Source organism: Theobroma cacao, chromosome 8 (genome assembly GCF_000208745.1).
Source record: "Theobroma cacao cultivar B97-61/B2 chromosome 8, Criollo_cocoa_genome_V2, whole genome shotgun sequence".
NCBI lineage: Eukaryota > Viridiplantae > Streptophyta > Magnoliopsida > Malvales > Malvaceae > Theobroma > Theobroma cacao.
This window is the reverse complement of record NC_030857.1, coordinates 19,337,048-19,362,094: the sequence shown is the minus strand read 5'-3', so window position 1 is coordinate 19,362,094 and position 25,047 is coordinate 19,337,048. Positions and strand designations below refer to the sequence as shown.

General features: G+C 34.0%; 1 protein-coding gene across 1 annotated transcript; it reads left to right on the top strand.

The window, feature by feature from the left end:
- Positions 21,901–24,826, top strand: LOC18593149 (protein SENSITIVE TO PROTON RHIZOTOXICITY 1). The gene is made up of 2 exons (XM_007020216.2): positions 21,901–22,255; positions 23,102–24,826. Exon 2 carries the CDS (start codon positions 23,134–23,136, stop codon positions 24,658–24,660), a length of 1,527 nt encoding a protein of 508 aa, XP_007020278.1. The 5' UTR covers positions 21,901–22,255; positions 23,102–23,133; the 3' UTR covers positions 24,661–24,826.

The following is a 25,047-nucleotide window of genomic DNA, read 5'->3' as shown; positions in this document are numbered from 1 at the left end:
TTATTCCAAAATTTTTCATTTGTCTCCTTGGCACCTAAAATGTCTTATTATGCCCCGATTCACTTCTGAATCACTTTTTATATCGTTAATTCATCCTTAATAAAAATATTATTATTTAATTACTATTGCTTCGCGTGCGAAATATTTTACTCTAGAATATTTCCTCCACCCTTCATCACTCTTAAACACTCTAATTAACCTTAATTTGTATCTGATAAGTTCTATTAGTCAACACAGCAAAGTACGGGGTGTTACAGTTTCCCCCACTTAAAATGAATCCTTCCTCGAATTTTAATCAACGTAACGTGAATAGTCAAAGTTCTAAAATTTTGCCACATCACTTTCGTCTGGCATTCTTAACATAGTATCTTGGTTTATACTTTATATCATCTTCCAATCTTTACAAAAAAACTCGACAATGCCATAGCATATACAATTATGTGTACTACACTTCTTGAATCACATCAATACTATTCTTCATCTTATAAAGAGGATTCAAACATGTTATCAATTCTTGTTGCACCGCAATCAATTCAACCTTAAATTATCAATCATGCATATTTATATAACCATTCACAATTCCTCTACCTTGACCTTTTATCAAACCTTTCAATATTCAAGCATTTATTCCACCATTAACTCTGGGTCTAAATCATCAATCAATCCCTATTTTGTTTTACATACTTCCATACAAATCCCATTCAGGCATTTCATAATACATAAGGATCAAAACGTTTTATCCACCTCATATATATTCAACATTGCAGATGATTGAAATCCAATAACCGATAGTATTATATTCTTGAAAATAATCTTCAATATTTTCATGATCGAGTGCTCTCTAAGTAATTTCAACTTATACCACAATGCATTTCAATAATTAACGATATTCTTGCATGCATCCTCATGGACTTACCAATCTTTATAATTCTCGAGTCATAACCAACTTATTAGTCTTATGTCACCTCAAAGTTATTGCAAATGTCAAACCTCATCGAGTCTACTTAATGGCAAGATAATCATTGCCTTAAACCAACATTTCTAGACATCCTCATTTTTGTAATTTATCTTTATACTTATGTGACATATCAGTCATGAGCCCCAACGTGACTATATAGTAATTTGCTCCTTGGGCTTTAATGTTTTCACACTATGAGAAATCTCTTAAATTTATCTCATCAGGGTGTTCACAAGGTGGATACAAGTCCATACCTTACAGTTCAATGCCTAAAGCAGTGAACACAATTTCATTGCTAAAATTCTACCCTTATCAACTAATCATAGCTCATTTGCACATTTACCTGTGCATTGTTTGGTTGCTCACGAGCCTGTCATGACTCAAATTTCGGGCCATGACCGGTGCTTGGGCCCAATGGACGTAATCCACTAAGCCCAAGCAAGCCTATTAATCTGACATGTTTATCATTTCATCATAAACTGCTAAGTCACATTTCATAACTTAGAATCAAAATAATACTACACATTGCCATCTCATACTGGCATACCAAAAAAGTGTATATACATTGTCTACAACATGTATCTTAACAATTTACATTAGGTTCGTCTATACACAACAAAATAATACTCGACTTCCAACGGAGGGACTCGGACGAATGTACAGCTACTGAATGCCAAGACACTTATCAAAAGATGGATACAAGTCTACAAGGACACCTCGTCCTAATTACCGGCTGCCTCGTGATCTGAAAACATGAAGTTGAAAACGGTGAGTATAAACCCAGTGAGTGAACAAGGACGGGAACAAGCAACAACAAGGGACAATTTAAAATCATGATGCACTTGTTTCAAAACAATGTAATTTAGTTCCATTCATATTAAAAACCTCTCATCAAGCCCTTAAGGATTGATCATTTGAAAATCATGAACCCATACATAACGAAACATTTGAAGAATGAAAGCTTCAATGATACGCAAGCAAGTCAAATACGACAACGAATCTTTGCTACAGCGAAAAGGCATTCTCGCTGCAGCGTAGCTGCACAGAGAATGAATTTTCGTTGCAGCGACGTTGGGATTTAGTTATTAGCCGAATGAGGGTTTCTCAACTGGCCGAGGGTTTCTCACTAAACCTCTTCATTTTAAACTTAACTCATTTAATCCTTAATGTCGGAAGTCCATGCTCCGATATGGTAGCAAAAAAGTGAAAAATAGGGCAGCAATTGGACAAGATAGGAGACAAAAACATAAAGTTTTTCGCTGCAGCGAGATTTTTTCTCGTTGCAGCAAAATTCAGCTGATGAAACAAATAGTTTCTCGCTACAGCGAGATTCCTTTTCGCTGCAACGAGAAGCTATAGTGACTATCTTGCTGTAGCAAAATTCATTCTCGCTGCAGCAAAAACCAGTTCTAGTGAAGGTTCTCAAACTTGAGAGTTTCTCACTGCAGCGAGATACAAGGCACTAATGTAAAATTTCCCTTTCTCCCAGAAAAAACTACCCTGTTGAAATGTCCAACCCAACATGAAACGCATAACAATCTTTCACAGTTTAACATGTCAAGTTTCACATGCATTACAACCATATACCATTACTCATTAATTTCCTATAACACATATATTAACATATGTATATATGTATATGTATACCCATCATCATCATGCACACCATCCCATCATCATCATCACCAGCTCATGCGCACTCCCTACTCGTACATGGCTTGGTCATCACCAGGTTATACAAACTCCCTATTCGCACATAACCAGGTCATCCTCGGCTTATGCGTACTCCCTACTCGCACATAACCGAGTCAATATAATTACACAACACTATATTCAAACATATATGTATATCAACATAATGCAGCCGCATAGAAATCCATAATAACCACATGTCATAACATAAACCATTTCTCAAGAGCTTGTTCCCAAGGCATTCATTTTTGAGAAAAGTTTTATAAAATCATTCAAACACTTTGTACAAAATAGTCACATTCCCAAAATAATTTTGATAGGCAGTCCACTCACCGATTGATTGTAGAGCCTTTAGATGACTCCAATTCCCCTAATTGTCCAAATGGGATGATGGGGCTTCCTTAGAACCTAGGATCACATTAGCATAAGCAATAGGTCAATTCACACACTATGAACCCTAAAAGCTATCTTTTAGCTAGCTTTCAATTGCCACATTAAATGGCTATTTATGTTCACTATCTTAATCACTAAAAAGTAATGAACATACTCAACAATAAAACAGCTCATAAATCCCAATTACTAGCCATTTTCTACAGCTAAAAATCAAGCTTAGTTCATCACTCACCCTAGGGTTCCTTTGTAATCGAATTATCTTCCAATAGCTTCCAAATCAATGGGGTAATTCTCTCTTTCTCTTTCTAGAATGCCCAACTAGTGAGAGAAAGTTTGAAAATAAGATTTATCAAGGGTTTTGAAGTGAGAGAGTGAAAAAATATAAGAGTTCTAGTCAATAGGGCTCAAAAGAATGAAAACTAGAGCTAGAGAGAGAAAATCATGCAAGCTCCATATCAAGCTTCCATGGAGGTTTTGAAGAAACGTGAGGGAGAAGAAGAAGAAGAAGACAAGCTGCTGGAAAATGGGAGAAGAAGCTGCTGGAATATAATAAGTCAAACTAATACATTCCCACACATTTCCACACATTTCTAAAACACTTAAACACTTCCTTTAATAGGATTCTATTGAGAACTTAAACAATCAAGGCTTATCTTTAAAGCCATTCATAACCTTAACAATTTAATGTATGCGTAATAGCATTTTAGCTCATTGATCTCAATGGACATCATTTTCAAATCTCCCAAAGTGTCCTTGTTCTTAATTCAGATCGTACCAACTAACTTAGTATATTTGCATTGATTATCCTTAAGCTTCTTATACTTGTCGTAACAACATCCACACTTCTCCCATCATTTATCTTACCTTTCATTCACTATTTCCTTACCCTTTATCAAGGCTTAATCTCTTTTCTCCCTTATTTCTTAGGATCTGACTTTAGTTTGCGTAATGTTTATCTTAATACTTCACATGGTAATTTATCTTAAGAGCTTTCTAACTCCCTTTTTTGTTTCATACCCTTATATAAGGTAATAAAGAAACTTTTCAATTCATTTATATAAATACTTTCCAAAATCTTACAACTTCAATCAATAAAGCTGAACATCAAGTCTACTGACCATAACTCTGCTTGCAAATCCATCTTCATGCCACTCACATCTTGTTCTTGCTTCCTAACATAAGATGCTCTTAGTGCTACGGAGCTGAGCGATTAGCACTGCGGCACTACAGTCGTTGGAAATTTACTTTATCAAAACAATTCTCCAAACTCGTAAATTATAACTCCAAGTGTATGCCCACTTATTGATAACCTTTACATATTTCATGATCATGAAAACTACAATTTGCAAAATTAACTTTCTATCATGCGTACGCTATCAAAACATGAATTTCAACATATCTATTTCACCCATTTTATGGTATGCCAAAATTGTTGTTTAGGCATATTTCACTACTAACAATCATATTCCTTTACCATAGCATTTAGTGTAGATTTGCTTATGCAATTGTCTCCAATTAACTCTTAATACATAAAAATCAAATTGTACCCGGCTTAATGTTAAGATCTTGACTTTACTCATCGATCCTTAACCAATCACATTTATAAAGTGAATAATTTACTCAATTATTACATCTTGCCCTTGCTGTCATAAGATCAAAGTTATCCTAAACTTATGATGTAGAACTCCCTCTTAGAGCATGTCCAAAAATTGGTATTTTCTAAATCCCTCACCTTTGGGGAGATCACATTCAAGACTGATCATTTACACCATGGTTTGCATACTAAACCAAACAAATTTTTTAAATTGACCTTTAAAGCAATTTGTATATCAAACTCAAATATACAACTCCGTATGGCATTTAGACTAGATTTGACATTTCCAATTCATTTAAGTTTAAACTACCAAATCCACAACTAGTCCTTTAATCCAATTCAATTATAATAGCCACTGATTTTCACCTTTGAGCTAATTCATGCACTTATAAGTATAACCCATAATAGGTCAAATCAATTCTTGAGATCTCATAGTCACTTAATTGAAATCAAAACCAGTTCCCTCTAAGCTGCTGCACACATATTCAATACATATTCGCATATAAAATATTTCAGAAGCCCAACACCATTTATATGTAAGCATAGCAAACTTAATTAACACGGTGCACTTACCTCCATGCACGTGAGTATCAATTTACACCTCCTTTAGTGCTTAGATTTATAACCTTCAAGCGAATTACAACAATCACTATTCATTCCAATCAAGATGCACCCCTTATTACTATTATTGTACATGCTCCTTACATTGGCCTCAATAATGATCCAATGTCATCCAATTTTTTTCTCATTGACAATCATGGGCTCAAATTATAACTCCATCAAATAAATAAGTTACTATGGACTTATAAGTTCAGCTTCACTTTTCTCCATCTTTAATCGAAGGGATATATTATTACATTAACCTTTCATTAGGAGCATTTGCTTTAAAATCTTTCCAACAACAGCTCGTGTCTCAGATGGCATCTCAAACCCGGATAACGACAGCACATATGACCTTTATAGAATGTTAGTAAAAAGGTAGGTTACTAAGAATAGGAGTTTATATAGCCTCCTGTCTGTGACTTATGCTGCAGTCACAAACCATAAACAAGACTGTACATTAACTCTAACAACTCTGTTGACTGACATGAGAATTCTTAGGACTCGACTAAATCTAGGGCTCTGATACCAACTTTGTAACGACCACTCCTCGACCGTTACCTACGTTCGAGACTTGCGGGTAAACCCTTCAAATCCCGAAAAAGCCTTACTAGAAATACCCATTAGCTCACTATATAAGATCACCATTCCATATTAGTGCTTAAACCATATACTTTCATATCATATCTTGAAACATAATTATAATAATCAATTCAAGCTTTAAAACATATAATCATAAGCATATACAATGAGGCCTAAGGTCTCCAATTTAATACTTATACCAAGTCCACTATCCATTTACAATTAAATAAACAAAGTGCTATGACTCAACCTCTAGCAGCGGAGTAACTTGGAATGAATTGCTATGAGATGCCTTTACCTATCTGCGATAGACCATAAGTGCTAATGAATGCAAGCTAAGCTGATCACTATCTGCAAAAGAGAAATAAGGGGGTGAGTCTCACAAACTTAGTGATCATCAGCTCTGTGAGCAAGGAGTAGATGGGAAACAAGCAATAAGCAGATCATTTGAATAATAAAACTAGAATAAAAAATGTTAATCTTATAAACCATACCACAATAAGGATACTTGTGCCTTGTAAAAATAATACCGTAAAATCATAATTCAATGCTTTCTTTGGCAAAACAATGCTGAAAATAAGTGTAACAGAAAGAGTTTCAATTACCGAAAATATCATTTGCCCTTAAAATATGAAATACGGTATAAAGGTATGCACACTCCCAAAATGTGTGGCATGAAAAGAAATCAAAGTGTATAACCACATAAACCAACTCATGATTTTCAAGTAAGCACGGAAAGCTTTTATTTAAACATGGGGAGCTGCAAAGAAAATTTGAACCCTCCACCATGCAAAAAAGTACACGTCGAAAAAATCACAAGGCTTTCTAGTAGGAAAGTATAATATCAACACATGGACCCATTTCCACGTAACAATAATCCCGGAGTCTTACTCCACTGGATTCCCATAGCCATGGCAATCTCCACGATGTTGGTGGACATCGGAGAATCAAGCAGTCATAACCATGTATATCACTGGTGGCCTAGCCACCAATAATATCACAAGTTATGGCCCTCACCATGCCTAATCGCCCGTCAGCAACCCAAAGGTTCTTTAGCAAAAGCTCACTCATGCACGAGGGTCACACTTAACCGAAGTGACAGTCGGCCTACTCTCGACGCACTTGGTTTGTCAAAACCATTTTCAAAAATCACATTGAGGTTTCCAAGTCTTTCGCTTAAAACCATTTGAAAACAAGGTTCAATAACCTTTCAAATTACTTTTCACATAAAAAGTCATGGTGTATTCTTTTAGTCACTAACTCATTTTCAAAGATTGCTCAAGCTAAAAACAAAAATCCTTACCTTTCCTTGCTTGAATAATCAAAACTAAGCTTTTTCTTCCTTTCTCTCTTTCTTTCTTTCCTTTCTCCTTTCTTCCAACTGATCTCATCTATTTTCTTTCCAAGAGTACGATTTTCCTTGCAAAACAAAGCCATTTTTCTTTTCAAATGATTAGTGGCCAGGTGAAAATGGCGTGGAAGCATGAAAATGGCATGGGAGCATGAAAGTGAAGAAAAAAATATCTATTGGGTGAAGATAAGAACCGGCCATGCGATAAGGATGAAGAGTCAAAGCTACCTTTGGAAGCTTTGACCAAACTAATGGTAAAATTATCATTTTGCCCTCCAAGGTTTTCACCATTTTTAATTGTATCCTCTCACAATCTTTTAATTCCACTTTCTTTCCATTTTTCTTCCTTAATACTTGTATTAATAAAATATCAAATTTATGCTTCAACGCGGTATCATCGTAATATTTAAATATTTACTTACTCACGCTAGTTTTATTTAATTAAGACATGTGGGCCCCATTAACATCATTTTTCTCTGAAATTTTCTCATTCTTCTTCTCCCCCACTTAAATTGACCATATACTCTTTCTTCATGGAAAATTTCAACATTGAATAAAATATTAATGTTCTAATATTATTTTATTATAAAATTTTCCACTTGTCTCCTTGGCACCCAAAATATCTTATTATGCCCCGATTCACTTTCAAATCACTTTTTATACCGTTAATTCATCCTCAATAAAAATATTATTATTTAATTACTATTGCTTCGCGTGCAGAATATTTTACTCTAGAATATTCCCTCCACCCTTCATCACTCTTAAACATTCTAATTAACCTCAATTGATATTTGATAAGTTCTATTAGTCAACATAACAAAGTACGAGGTGTTGCAGATTTCCTCAAAAGTATGTCTATCAATCTCTAACTTAAGAAAAAAATAGAGGCATCATTCAAATTCATGGTTCAACTCCAACGCAAGCACATTCTCGAATGGAGTTCTATGTGTGTGAGAAATCTTTTACCAAAAATATCATGACATCCGAATGAGTTTATCCCGACACAAAATTAAAATTAGTACTAGAACTCCAAAATTTTACCTTTCATGTCTCTCTCCACTAATGTAGACTAATACTAAGTTAAGGATCAATAGGTCTTTATTAAGTTTGTAATGTATGGCTAGAGTCAAGGTAGGATAATGGATAGCAATATGGCTCAAATCAACCTAAGCACATAATTATTCTAAAACCTATATATAAAGCTTTATTTTTCTTTTCCACATACACCCTTTCTTCCACATTTGAATTTTTCTTTTGTTCAATACTTTATTCCACTTTTTCTTTTTTTTTTCTCTTTTGTTTTTTAAATTTCACAATTTTACACCCATAAACTTATTTTCTTTGTATTGTAAGTAGTGGGGTGATTTTTAATATTTTGAACCTTTTTTCACATCAACATCACCTTTCTACCATATGCATTTAGCTCAATATATATTTCCTAAAATAATATACATGCTTAAGAGTAAGGGTCGCAAAATTGGAATTTTATTTTAAGGTTGGGCTTATTATTATGTGGTTAAACAAAAAAAAAAAGAAATTAGGCTCAAAGGGGTTTACTAAGGATAAATATACTTAACACTTAAGTGGGGTTTAGAGTTCATTTGAGGTGGACTGGAACTTGGGAGACCACTCTAGAGGTAAGAATAAGCGTTTTTACTGATTGATTTTCGACTCAATCAATTTATAACCTTGAAATATATTCACTCCAGCTTTGGTGTAAATTTTCCCCTTGACTTTGCTAGAGATTTAGGGTTTGTATTTGGGCAACCCAACATCTAAGGTAAGGATTTAATCTTTTGAACTTAAGATTTGAAACCTAGGTTTTGTGACAATAAGTAGTTAAAAGAAAGCCTAATTTGAAAAGTTGGAAAACTTTTGAAAGTTAAGAAATAATTATTGCTTTGATTTGTTTAAGGGGAAAATAAAGCTAGTAGCACGTCGGTGAGCTAGAAAACGGTTGAAGGCTAAAAAGTTGAGCATGGTTGTGGAAGTGCCTTCGACTTTCATTGTGAGTGGGTTTAATTATTTGAATAAAAGTATGTGATGCTTATCGAATGGTTAATGTGCTGCCATGGTGATTGAATGGTGTATGTATACCTAAATGAATATGCCTAGGCTAGTAAACTATGTATATGTATATATGTTATACGTGATGTGCTTGTGTACCGTAGTACAAGCCACATAGTGCCACATATCTGAGCTTAGACTAAGAGGTCTAGTAAGAATGATGACGTATAGGAGTAGCTTACTTAAGATGATTGATCTTTTGGATAATTATGAATAATTGACACCTTGGAGAGTTAAGGGAATTTAGAACTATATTGAGCTTAGTAATGTCTGAAGCTAGTTATATGTGATTTATGATGTAAACGGTACATATGTGGTATCAAAGATATGATGGCCTTATTTTTGGAATTGTGTTCTGTCTGATGATGAGAATTCTATATGTTGATTTGAATTAAGGTTGAGTGAAGTCTTATTTCCTGTGACTTTATTCTGTGCCTATAGGGATGGTGGCAAGTAGGGACGGTGGTATTAGTCCCGCTTGTGATTCTCTCCTACAATACTTTAATGCAATCAGTTGAATCTCTTTGAATGATGGTTTTGATTCTTTGTCAATTGCTTTAGCATTGAGCTTGATCTGTTCTCTGTCAGATGTTTTGCCTCCAAGCGTGATCTAACCCTTCGACCATTGCTTCGATAAGCGCGTGATTTGATGCTCCACCAAAGGCTTTAGCCTTGAGCATGATTTGTATCCTCTAGTTGGCCACCATGCATGATTTGATTCTGTTAAGGAAGGACCACTCTATGACTATGGTTTGAATTACGAGTAATATGACATCACCTTAAGTAGGTAGAGATAAGTTTGTGTTTGATATGATATTTAGGAAACTATGGTGTGCCTATGGAGATTAAATTTGCGATGGCTTCACGAATAAGCCTAATTTAACATGCACTATTTGTGGAGACATAAGAGCATGTGTGTGATCTGTGAGACTTATGGAATACCTTTAAAGATGAATGATATGCCCCGAATGTTTGGATATGTTTGTTAGCATATTTTGGCTGAACGATAGTGCAATATACACACACACACACACACAAATGTGTATGTGATCATCTAAACTAATATGTTTGATTTATTCACACCCCTCACTGAGTATTTGATGACTTATTCGTTTGCTATACCTTATACAGATAAATAGGCCACTAGGCCATGCATGGCTAGGGTCGTCCTTCGACATACCAATTTTGACATCTGGTAGGTCTCCACTTCGACATGTCCACTTTGACACGGCTGGGCACGTACGCCGGTCACAGCTCCCTGGTTTGGGTCATGACACAAGTAGTCAAAATTAAAAGATTATTTAAAAGCTAAATTAAACTAACAAATTAAAACTAATAATTGAGAAGCAGAATTCACTAGAAAATCAATAGATTAAAAGCCTAAGATTATGATATCCCTTAACACTTCATTTGAATTGTCTTTCTCGCTTTAAACTTATTTTAATGAATAGAGTTGCTAACCTAGAGTCCCAAGCTATTTACAAGCCTCTGTCGAGGTGCTCATAAAAATATCTATCTCAATTAATTTACTATATGTCCATGAAAATTCAACTAAAGGCAAATTCATTAAGTTTGTGCTCTAATCTTCGTTACATGCAACACATACGTATATGTCTATCTCATATGCAAATTAAATCACTTAAATGATTCTGAAAACATGTTTTTCCATCCATGGCATAATCTGAACTCCCTTCGTGAAGTTATATTTAGATATCCAAATCAATTTAATTGGTGATCAAACAATTAGAAGTATTAAACACAGAATTGGAATAAACAACTCATATCCCATAAAAATAAGCAAAAGAGAGATAAAGTATTCAAATTACATATTGAGTTCCATCATAATCCTAAAAAAAGTAAATTAGCTCATAACATTAACTAAAGACATCAACCAAAGAAAACTAACCATTAATCCAAGTTAAAGAAAATAAGAGAAAAACAAAAGTAAATAGAGACGCTAATAGTTTAAAGCTTTTTTATCTCAATTCTCTCTCAAATTCTCTAGCTTTCTTGCTTTTTTTTTTTGCTTGCTTTGGTGACTTAAGTTATGTGTTTTCAATATGTTGGGTTTATTCATACATGTTCTGTGATTAATATTATTGGTGATTTGCCTGGATGATCGATTTGTTGTGATGGTTGATATCGTTGTGGTTGCAATCTGAGGTACTACAAAGACTAGTGACATTTACTAAGCTCTTTCAACGCACTCACAAGTGACAAAAAGGTGTCGGTGACTTTATGGACAACAAGTTCAAGGCAGTGAGTGTAAGTAATAAAAATAACTCATTTTATGTTCATTATATAGTATTATATGTTTATTTGTTTTTTCACAATCTAAATAATATTTTGGATAATTTTTTGTTTTTAGGAATCATATGCTTTTGTTTTATCATAGAAGTATGGTTCAGATCCATCGTTTCAACCGAAATTCGATCCAACAATGTGATGGGAAGTGATAGGAGGGGCGTAAACCACTCGGACCCATTTCTATGGGGGTTGGCAATAGGACCCCAACTGTTAGATTATTTGCTTTGGTTATGACATCGGAGTCTACTTGTGGTTTGACCAATTCTAGTGATTTTGCTTAAGCTCCTTATCTTGAACTCGAGGGTTATCAGCAAATGAAGAACTAAATGAAGAATATGGATGCCAAGATATCAAGTATCCAAGCAACCTTTGAAATGATCCTTCATAAGTTTCCACCTACACTCGAGTTTTCATCACAACAGCTGTAGCCACAGCCACAAACAAGTTTGTACACACCCTCTTTTGATGATTGAAATGAGGCACAATCGATAGCAAATTTAGGTTATAATTAAATTATGTCTTTGTATATGTTGGATATATGGATTTGAACATTTGTATTCATTATTCATGACTTTGAAATGCAATTTGCGTTTAGTTTTTTCATTATATAATAAAATTTAAATAGTTTTAATACATATTAAAGAATTTCAATATTAGTATTTCAATATATTCATGTTAAAATGTGAGCAAGGAATACAAGAAATACAAAATAAAAAAAGTTTCAAGTGAAAATGCTTTATCGACTGAAACACTAATGGATAATATAACATGCTGATGGATTCCCATACATATTTATCGATAGATTGTTTCCCATTACCGATAAATATAAACGTTTTACTGACAAAGGCTTATCGACAAAATTATTGACCAAAAGGATTCTGTCAGCAATAATTACCAACGGAAGTTGTCGACTAAATAGTTGAATCACGAACCAATCCTAATGTCAATGGATCTTGATATTTACCAACAAAATCTCTTACGAAATATTCTGTTGGAGAATCTTCCAATGGAATTTTCTATTACTGACGAAATAAACATTATCGAAAAGGGTATTTTCGAAACAACAAGCTAACGAAATTTTTCATCGACAATTCCTTTGGTGTATGATTTCACTGACAGATTGTAGGTTTTCACCGACAAAATATTCCGTCGGTGAAGACCTTATTTATGGTAGCGGCATATGCTTGTTGAATTTTCAAAAGTGTAATGCATGGAAACAAGCCATTTATGAATGATGCCCTTAAGTTGAAAACTATATAATGTGATCAACTATATATACGGTTTATTATATTGATTTATGTGAATTATAGTGTATAATACATTGAGAGCTTTGAATGATCATAGTTAATGGTATGATAGTTGTTGTTATTTTCTTGTAAGTTAGGCTGTGTAACCATATACATTATCTAAAATATTGAATTATGCAAAAAATATTGATATGAAAAGATTCTTGTTTAAGTATTATTATGTATGCTACGGCTTATGTGTGAAACTCATATTTTCTATTGCTTGGATAAATTAGAGAATTAACTTGTTGAGCTTAGGAAATTCGAAGACTAGCCAAAGAACCTTAATTTCATCTTTGAGAATTCCCAACTAAAGGTTATGGAGGTTATGGAAGGGAATTTGAATGGAAATAAGCCTTAGAAGGAACAATTTTCACAAATCTGGACATAAGAAGTTGACTTTAGTGCATAAACAGTCAACCCTGTGAAGCAAAAATAAGGGAAGTGCTCACGTTTTCGTCCAAGATCAACTATAAAACCTTTTATAGTCTATCCTGTGAAGGATAAAAGGATGAAACTTGAGTATTCTGGTCCAAGATCGACTATAAACCCTCTATAGTTGATCTTGTGAAGAAGAAATGGATGAAATGCAAAACTTCTAGTCTAGGATTGACTATAAACCCTTTCTAGTTGATCCTAGATTGCCTAAACAACTTTAAACGGGCTTCAAAGCCCAAAACACGATACCCATTCATTTTTCTCATATCTCCTTGTTCTTCCACCCATTTTTTCTCAAACTTCACACTTCTTAGGAACTTCAAACTCCATCAACAAACCTTGGATTCTAAGTGCTAAAGGTAAGGATTTTCACTCCCTAAACTTGGTTTTGCTGATTTTTTATTTTCTTTATCTAAAAGCTAGGAATTTTTCTATGTTTTGAAAATTTGGCTAGATACCTTCGTTTGAAGCTTACCAAGGAGGAAAAATATGTAAAATAAGTTATTTACTTATTAGGTATGAAGTTTGGATCAAGGATTTATAGAAATTATTGGGCATAAGTGAAGATTAAATAGAGTTAGAAATGGGTATTTGTTGTACTATGAAATTATTGTGGGTTTTTGAGAATATTGATAATTGAACATCATTTTTAAGTGCTATTGGAGTAGTTTGAGTTTGTTGAAGAAGCCGAGCTTTCGACGAAAGGTGCTAAGAGGAAAAGCCATGCTTCAAGAGGTGGGTAGATACGACGCTTTTAATAATTTTAATATAATTAAGCATGCTTATTCTATAACCTTGCATTAAAACGTATTTTGATGAAGTTTGTGATGTGAACAACAGTTTCAAGTTTGTTTTATGAAATCTATGTATACTATGTAAATATGTTATTATGTATTTAGTTTTGAGCATAGAAAATAAGCCTTTCAATTGTTTGATGCCTCAAAATTTGATATTTGTCTATTGTGATTTGGTTGATTAATGATTTGGAAATTTAGAGTGAAAATGACTAGTTTTGCATAGACCCTAGCATCAGGGCAATTTGCCTTTGAGATTGATGGTTTTGATTTAGTCTTTAAGTCGAACTCTATTGTGCAAATGATTAAATTCATCTTTTGTTTAGAAATGGACTTTGAACACTTTGACCTCATTTTGCTTTGAACCCTTTGATCTTGGATGGTAAATGGATTCACCTTTGCATTTGGAAATGAATATTTGGGTATGTGGAAACATAGCATAAAAATGTTTTAGTGGAGCCTACTTGAGTTATGGACCTGTAGCTAGTGACAGTAGCCACTAGCCATTAGCCATTGTGCACAATGCTTAGCTTTGATTGGGTAGTTGACAGAGTCCTACCCCTTTGATTTGGTTTCGTTTGGTAGTTGATATGATCCTACCTCCTTTGATATACAATCGATGACTGTCATGTATCTGACTGCCTTGGTGCTACAGCACGCTTTGATTTGATTGTCCATGCTATTTAGCATTCCACAATCTATTTGTAAAGATATTTGATTCTATGGAAATGGGATTTGATATTTGTTTAGATTTCGGTCTTTGTATCTAACATTAGTTTCGATCTTAATGCTTGAGTTTGATATTTGTTTTGATAATGCCATTTGAATTTGTATTCATCTCGACCTTGATCTTTGTATTGGGTATCTGCCCCAACTTTGGTGTATAGACTTGATTTATTCAATGTAATACAATTACGTTATTTTTGAAATCCATTCGTTTTCTTCAAGGATTTTCTAAAGATAACAACATTATTTCATTTTCTTTGAAACTAAACCTTTGTTTTCCTAAACATCTTTTGTAAAAGCTTTAAAACTCGATATTTGTAAATTATTTTCTTGGAAGTACTTGAACGTTTTATAAACCATGATTCTTATTTCAAAGGTTTAAGAATAGGTTTTCAACAAAACTTTAGAAAATCCTTTTAAATGAGTTTATATCCTTCAAGATTATGGTCTTGAAGTTTTTTTTTTATATACATGATCATACTTGGCATATAACTCGCACCTTGTGATGTTTAATTTTGCTTGGGATTGGGTTCCTAAATTCTTTGAATATTTATTATGGTTGAAAAATAAACTTTGATATTGTTGAGAGGGTTATGTGCATTTATTTTAAAGTATCTTTGACAAACACTCTCCCATTTAGCTTGCTCCCCCTCCCCGTATTTGCTCACGGAGTTATTTATAACTCACACATATAAGATGAACTTGTTTTGCAGATTAATAGTTGTTTGGCTCACTGTCCTTTGAGAGAAGCCAATACTTCAGATATTCTTGGGTAGATGAACATATGGCATCTAATAGGCGTCAACCCTTTTGTTTTGAGTCATACTTCACTGGTTCTATTTGGTTTGGTCATTTATGTTTGACTGTTATAGATATAACTATGCTTTTGTCTTGTATTAAATGAAATGTATTTGAGATATGCCAAGAAACGGCTGCATTTGTATTCACCACGGGATAGCTCATACTGGTTATTTTGATATGTGTTATTTCTACAATTTGAGCATGTGAGTGTGCAGACTACTATGTTATATTCTTATGTGATATAATATGTTCATGCATGTTTGATATATGGTTCCGTGGTGATAAGTCCCATGAGGTTAATCTGAGTAATTGTTTTATTTGTTCATCTTAGGCTTGCATGTTTAAAAAGGTCACTCCCATCGATACCTTTGTGCTAGTGATGGCCCCCGAGTTTGGGTTGTGACATTATGAGCTGGCCAAATGACTTAGCTAGACTACTAATGGTTATAACCATATGTGCAATGTGGGAAAGCATATGGCGGTAATGGTTGTGTGCATTGTAGGAGTGCACATGCTATCAATAACCGTGTGTTTGTTGTGGGAGGGCACATGACGGTAAAGGTTATGTTCAGTGTGAGAGTGCATATGACTTGTGTTTAGGTCGGTGGCAATATGCACCAAACCATATTGATAATAGAGGGTGGTTAAAGGGGTATCGATGGTCGCTCTTGGGAATGGACTTAATATATTTAATGCATGTCTGATACACACACACACACACACACTTGTACATATGTGTACCTAAACTAAGAAATAAAGATGTTTAAGAAATGTGTTGTGAATGAGTTTAATGTTGAAGTTGGAAACCCTTAATTGTTTCTAAAATGGTTTGATGACAGCATATCATCATATTTGGTTTAAAAATACAAATTGCATGGTTTTGAACAAAAGTGAATCATTCTAAAAAAAATCTTCCATATCACTTCCTTGTTCCCTTCTTATGTTTGCTCATTGAGTTTATACTCAGCATGTTCAAATTTCATGTTTTGATTTTTAGATCCGAAGGTAGCTAGATCATATAGATTGAGGAGCACTTCATATATCTATCCTTGGTAAGTATACTATAATATTCAGTAGTAGTACCCATACTTAAAGTCACTTTGCTAGTAATCATGTGTCTTTTGCATTTATGTATACACATACTTTGATGACTCATATGAAACTCTTTTGTATACATTGGATGGTTAAATTGATTAATGATGTAGCCATAAGGTGGCGAATGATAAATGTTATTTTGAAAACATTATGTAAATGATTTATTACGATACACTTTGAGAGAATGATGAATGGAAATGGCATTTGAATGGCCTTTAAATAATGATGCATGATATATGGATTGATGAACAGGATTATTTGTGACAATGTTTTTCTTGCTACTCTAAAATTCTATCCCTGATTGTTACTAATGTCCTATGTCAATTCGACTTCCCTTAGAATGTTGCCATTTTTATGTCCAATATCTCCATCTGACACCAAAATTTCCCTTTTATACCTTAAGGATTTCCTTAATTTCCTTTCTCATTCTTCTTCTTGTTCATAGAATGGATCCCGATGCCTTTCTCGTTCCACCTTTCTTCTCATGGCTTCTTATTCGTTGCTTTTCTCTTGACTCACTACCAAAGTCTTTATTATCCTTCCCAATTTGCTATGTATTGCTTCTCACCATTCTCAAGCCTATGTTCTTCTAGACATTCCCTTACTTTTCATTTTCTTTATCCAATCTCCCTCATAATTGCCATCCAGTTGAATGCCTCTACACAACTTGGATATCTTATTCTCCTATTCACTTTACTCATCACTTCCTTTTCCTTTTCCATTTGTTTCTTTCTTCTTTTTTAATTAGAAAAACCTTATTGGTAGTCTTCTTAATCTTTTACTCACTATTTCCTTTCCGTTGTCTTGAGGAGCTTTTATGTAAGACAACCTCGATGTTTATTTACTTTCATTACTTACACCTTCTTCAATCCCTTTCTCCATTCATGAATTACCTTAACTTTCTTCCCTTTTGTTATATCCTCCCCAACTCTCTTTTCCATACCTCTTCTAAGTTGCCCTTCTCCAAAAAATTCTTGTCCTTTATTTTTTCCTTTTAACTTGAGCCTTTAACTTTCCACTTCCTGGGCCTCTAATGTATTTGCTTTTTTTTTTCCTTTTTTTCTCTTTAACCTATGCCTATGATCCCTAGCCCACACACTTCCAATATGAATTGAATTTTTGCTTAATTTCGAGCTCATAGGCCCTTTGGCCCTATTGTTTCCTCCTATCGCCTCATGAGCTCATTGTAAAAGTTCATGCCTCCTTTCAAATGGCTCAAGCCCTAGTGCACTACCCTTATACGAATCACCTAGGCTTTTGTCATCATTAGGCCTACTATTACTCCTTTTTCTATACTCGACCCAGTCCATGCTGCCACCTTTCTCTTCCTAGTTCCATATTCTTTTGTTTTTTGAATTCAAAACTCCCTTTTTTTTATGGTTCACCATCTTTTAAAAAGTGTCTTATGTCTTCTATCTCCTCGTTGTCAGTATTACTCTCATAGTAACAACTCATGCTTCTTATCCCCTTGTTAGCCGTACCCTTTTAGAGTTTAAAACCCTTATTCACACTTTTGTTAGAGTTTTTATCATCTTCCTTGGAATATGGTCCCTCACTCTTCTCCTCCCACCCTTTAGAATGGTCACCTTCTGACCATTGATCTTCTGGGTTTTCCACCAAGATTCTGGCCTCTGTTCTACTAGATCTTATCATTGGCTCACTTCTCACTATATCAGTGATTAAAGCTCTAACAAAATGATACCTTTTGTTGACTGATAAGTGGGTGTAGGCCATAAAGTTCCTTAGTGATTTTACCTCCACCAATATCAAAGCTTGATCAAGCCTCTATTTATTAACTATCATGATCTAATCTGATATATTTTCCCTATGAACTTCTAATAACTTTAAAGCTATATTCAAGCCAGATATGCAGCGAAACTTCTTCAATTTTCACCCACACTTGGTAGCACTTGTCATCACTACCTACACAATATAGAGACAAATTTAAAAACCAAGGCTCAAACAAATGCAAGTACTCATTCAACAAGGTTTTCGTATCTATCTTCTCTCTAAAAGTGATGAGCACAAACAATCCCTCGACCACTCTGACTTTAGTGATTATTCCCTTCCTACATTATTTACTTTGTATGGATCGACAATTAATAGGGCTTCTTAATTGCTTCATTCCACTTCTACAAACCATTCTAGTCACTTTTAGCAATTATTACCTTTTATGACCACTTCTCAAATTCGTCCTTACCGTTCCTATTCCTTCTCAATCGTGTGGCCCTTTTTAAATCTCCCCTAGCTATCATCTTGTCTTCTGCCTCCACTATGTTACTACATTTTATGATAATATTGCCAGCAATGCCTTTTTATACGTTTTTCCATCTTTTCTCAAAGTATCCCTATTTCTACCCTCTACCTTTTTATCTCTTCTAATCTTATTTAAGCTTTTGGGTTTTTCAGCTTCCATCACCATGATGTGCCTTCCATTGAGCCTTATTTTGTGTCCTATATAAATTGCTCTTGTGAGTTCTCAAGCTTCTCTATATTAAGAAAAGATATATTTGGTTTCAAAAAGCCCTTTTAGTGGTAAGAGGAATACATCCACAAGTACACCAAACTCATTAAAATACTCATTTAGTTGTCTTAGTTTGACATTCCGATCTAGGTTCACAAAAAAGCCAAATACAATGTCCTCCTCCATTTTTCCACTCCCTAAAGGCCTTTCCTCCCTATCCCATCTACCTTCTTTCCCTTTTGCCAAACATCTTTGCCACTCTATTGTTTTCTCTCTCCTTTTCTCTAACACTCTCCCCAATCTTTGAGTTCCTAAACCAAAAACAAGATAACAAGTAAGGTTTATTCATACACAAGTCAATTTGGTGAAACAAATGATAAGACAACTTGAGGAATCATTAAGGAAAAGATGAGAGAAAAAGTGCCTTATCTCTTTGATTTCATTGTTTTGTTATTGAAGCTTAATCTGATTGGTCATGGGTGGCACTAGTGCAATGACATTATCATTTAAACAATTTGTACTTTGCTCACTTTTTTATGGGAAACTTTATTAATAACTACATGGAATACTATCATTAAAATATTAGCCAATAATGGATTTAGATGAGATGACAACTTAAGATGATCATTGCATATATACAAGTTTATGAGGATAAAGTCACAATTTGTACATATTGCTTAAAATATTTTTTTATTCAAGTTTTATTTTATTCACTTTTCATATTGTATGTTAGATATGTTAGAAAATTAATTCTTTATTTTCATAAATTGGAACAGGCATATCTTAAGCATGAACCTTTCATCAATAAGAAGATTGACATGTATAATGAAATGACATTGTTGTTAGGAAAGATGGGAGCTTCGGCAAATTGTTTGCTGAGATGGATTTGACACCGAAGCTAATCTAATGCTTGTAAACCTAGACAAGAATGTTGATGAAGAGATTTGAGGGAGACAAGCAACATCTTTATCAATTGAAACTTCACTACCACGATATCATAAAAAAGATTGTGTAGTTCCACTTTTGAAAATGCCAACATTAACATAATGTTAGAAAAAATTGAGAGAAATTGCACGTGCCATCAAAAAATTAAGTAATGAAAAAATTTGATGATGCCGCCCTTTTATGAGCAAGTGATGAAAAAATGGAAGGATTTGGAGAGGACTTTTTATCTTTGCCTTTGATTATTTAATGGAGCATGAAAGCAAGTAAGGGCATTCATGGTCAGCTGCAACAACTTAAAAAGGGGATTGGCTAAAGAATTTCATATATTGTGGGAGTAACAATTAAAGTTTGTGGTTTAAAGGATGTTTGTTGGACTATGAGTTGTTGGACTATGAGTTGTTGGACGATGAGTAGATGAGTTTAATTATATATGTAGTATGCATTTATGACTAGGACAATATTTATAGGATGATTAATTATATTTTCCTAGTTGTTTTTATGATTTAGTATAGAGATTTGTAGGATGATTAATTATTTATGTGGAATGCTCTTATTATGTAGGATGATTAATTTTGATCTATGCATATGTTTTTAGTTGTTTTATTCTTTATATATAATATTTTTAATATAAAAAATAAGGCTTTTGATTTCTTGCATAATTGATAAATATTGATACTTATGATTTCATGATGAAAAAGTGATGAAGATGGAAAAAAATTTGAAAATAGGTGATGGTGAAATATATTTCCACAAGATGATCTAAATAATGAAAAAATATTTTCAGCAATTTACCCAACCAATAAAAAATATTAAAATTTTTTATAAAACGTTTTACACAATAAAATTTTCCGCCAACAAGTTATTTTCTAATTATCAAACAAAGTTTTAATAAGATTTCATTTTATGTTTTATATTTAATATACCATTAAATTATAAAATTTTCTTTTACGATAATCAAGTGTTTCATACTGAGATTGAGATTTATTTTGTAGTTTTTGTTTACTGTTTTCTAATACATTTTTAATAACCATAATTGATCTTATATATATATATATATATATATATATATATATATATATATACATACACGTTATACATTTAAGGTATTCATGTTTGAAAGTGAAAAAATAGAAATAATATAAATACACGCTATGCATATAAAGATTCCCAATTTGATAGTGAGAAAACAGAAAATAATATATATTTTAGATGCAAAAGTTTTAATCCTCACTTCAAACTATACAAATTGATACATTTGCAAACTGATTTTTTTATGTATAATTGATTATTAAGAATGTATATGAATTGTACCAAACATTTAAATTAATTTTTATTAATTATTTTTTCTATATAAATAATGATTAAAAATATATTTAAATTACATCAAATAATTAATTCAGCGATAGGCATAATGAAATTTCATTATTAAAATGGGATTTGATATTTGATTTTTGGGCGTAACTTTAATCAAATAAATAAGAAGGTATAAATAAAGGTTTCAGACAAGAAAGCAACATGTAGAAGAAGAAAAAAGTCCTCGGACCGGGCGGTGGGCGTCGTTTCCTGGTAGCCTTCCCTCCGCTTGACTATCCTCAATAAAAACACCTTTTAAAAGCATAAAAAATAATTATAGGACTAAACAACCAAGTCAAATGGTGAATGCATTGATCATTGAGCGCAGAGAATCTGAATCATCTTAGTTGTGTGGGTCCCACCCCTATCCCCCATCACCCTTTGTCTCTTCAAAGTCTTTTGTCTCCTTTTAGCCTCCACCCTCCTTTTTTTCCAAAAGCTATTTTCTTAAAACCACATAAAGAAAAAAGTTACTCTGGTGATGCGATTTGATGGATTTGGCCATCAACGGTTCTGATAATTTCTGCATCAATCCCATGTATTTGATGGATTCTACAGAAAACAAGAGAAACGAAAAGGGACAGCCCCAAGAAAAAGAAATCAACGGTCTTGATTGATGGGGTTGACTTGCTTATTGTCCTACTTAGCAACACAGTAACCATCTTCCTTCTGCCTGCGTGCCGAGCCTTTTGCTGATAAATTGACTGGGTCGGCCTATTTTTCACTTTTCCATGTTTTTTTTCCTTCCCCTCTCCTTTCTATCTCTTTAGAAGCATGAAACAAAGAGCATCGAAGCAACCTTGAATCTAGTAAGTCTCTCTTGATATTATTATTATTATTATTATTATTATTATTATTTATCACCCTTTAGTTTAAAGTTTTAACTTTTAAGCTTTGTTAGCTCTAAAGATTAGATTTTTGTATCTGGGTATTTAGCAGAATGGTGTGATCTTTTCAAATTTATTCGCTCCAACTGTTTCTGCTGCTAATAATTTGATATGATATATGGGGTGTTTAAGTTACTAATTTGAATGAAAAGAAGAGAATTTATTTGTATGTTTAATGTTTAAAACCTCTTTGAAATGGGGTTGGATTAATAAGAAAGATGGGATTTTAGTTTGATATAAGTTTAAAAGGGTTAAGCTCTTGCTGGAACTTTCAAATGAGTTTTGGGATTTCAGTTCAATCTAAGGAAGTGTTATGGGATGATTGAGGTGATTTGACTTTCAATTGAGGAAACCCGTTTTTACTTTTCTGCAATTCTGAGTTGTTTTCGTTTCTTTTGTGAATTTGGATGGGAAAAGAAAAAGGCAGCTTTTATTAATTTCAATGGTGGAAATGACAGGAGGTTGCTTGATTTCGTGAATAAACTTGGCTGTGAAGTTAGATTCTTGTTTTTGTGCATTATTATGGTGAAAAATTTATTTTTGTTTTGGTCAAAACAATAGGGTCTTTACTGATAGTTGTTGTTGTAAAAATTTGGATTGGGGGTATAATGATTTCTCTATCTTATTTTGAAATCTATTCTTATGATTAGATGGCTGGGCTATTCTTTCTGTTTTTCCGTTGGTAGGCATTTTTAATTGCTAATAGCAATTTGTTTTGGAATTTTGGTGAATATTTCTAATCCATTGGTGTTTTCCATTTTTGACTAGTATTGGATCTTGATATCTAAGAAGACCTGGAAATGGATCTTAAAGAGAGGCTATCTGGTGAACTACAAAAGAAAGTTCCTGAACACCCATCTTTTACTAATTTCAATACCCAGCATCAGCAGAAGTGGGAAGATCCATCCATTTTAGATTACAGCACCAGGATTGAACCACCTTTCCATGTATTCAACCAAACTTCTCAAACTCAGTCTTCACTGCCGCGTAACCCCAATAACCAAATTAAAGTCCTTGGCCAAGATGGCCCTGTTAATGAAACGCTGCTCGCCAATAAAGTCCAAGATTGGGATCCAAGTGCAATGCTAAACAATCTGTCATTCCTTGAGCAGAAGATCCATCAGCTTCAGGAGTTGGTGCATTTAATCGTTGGCCGAAGGGGCCAAGTGTTGGGGCGACCAGATGAACTTGTAGCTCAGCAACAGCAGCTAATTACTGCTGATCTCACTTCAATTATAGTTCAGTTGATATCTACTGCTGGTAGTCTTCTCCCATCTGTTAAGCATACACTTTCTGCAGCTAGTCCATCTATTGGACAGTTTGGGCAGTTTGGTGGAGTTGTCTTCCCTTCTGGGCAAGGGCTAAATGGTGGGGTTCAGCCACAAAGTGCTGGTGGAAGCAGAATCTCTGAGCAGCCAAACTCTGTTGATGTTAGTAGTAACAGTGGAAATGAGCAGAATCATATTATTGAAGAACATGAATTGAAAGATGAGGAAGATGTTGAGGAAGGAGAAAACCTTTTACCTGGCACCTATGAGATATTGCAGTTAGAAAAGGAAGAGATCCTTGCGCCCCACACTCACTTCTGCACTATATGTGGAAAAGGATTCAAGAGAGATGCAAATTTACGAATGCACATGAGAGGTCATGGAGATGAGTATAAAACACCAGCAGCATTGGCAAAACCCAATAAAGAATCCAGCTCCGAACCAACTCTTATTAAGAGGTATTCCTGCCCTTATGCTGGCTGCAAGCGGAACAAGGATCACAAAAAGTTTCAGCCTCTGAAGACCATTTTATGTGTCAAAAACCATTACAAGAGAACCCACTGTGACAAGAGCTACACTTGCAGCAGATGCAACACCAAAAAATTCTCGGTAATTGCTGATCTCAAAACTCACGAGAAGCATTGTGGTAAGGATAAATGGCTTTGTTCTTGTGGCACAACGTTTTCAAGGAAAGATAAGCTGTTTGGGCATATTACTCTTTTCCAAGGTCACACTCCAGCAATTCCCTTGGATGAAAATAAAGGATCTGCTGGGCCATCTGATCATCGAGGAGATGGCAATCAAGCCACAAATAAGGTGGGAAGCATGAATTTCAACTTTTCCTCAAATGTTTCTAGTGAAGGTGGGGTTCAAAGTAGTGTGGATGTTAAAGGGAGCATTGATGATCCTGCTGGTTATTTCTCACCATTGAACTTCGATACATGTAATTTTGGTGGGTTTCATGAGTTCCCACGACCCCCATTCGATGATTCAGAGAACTCATTTGCATTTCTCCTTTCAGGGTCTTGTAATTACAGTCAGAAAAGTGGAGAAGACTAAAGCCCTAATAGTATTGGCTAATGTTTTTAGGTATTTGTATTCTTCCTTCCTTGGATTAGGGGTTCAGGGATATTAATTTGTATTGCATTTGTATGGTAAGGCAACCCTATGTACTTAATTGCTTAAATAAATGCTTTTTTAATGAAAAGAAAGTCTTGTTCACTTAGACCTAGCCCTCTGGTTTTGTTAAGAACTATAATTTTTTTTTCTTTAATTCTGTAAAATCTACAAACACTAACCCCATTTTTGAAGCCCTAATCATAACTACAATCCCTTAGTGCGGTTACAATGTTTTGCCTTGAGGTACGTTCTTATATCATACTGCTTGGAATCTCAAGTGCTAATAATCTTATGGTTTCCACTCTCCCATGCCAGGATTGGAAGTTG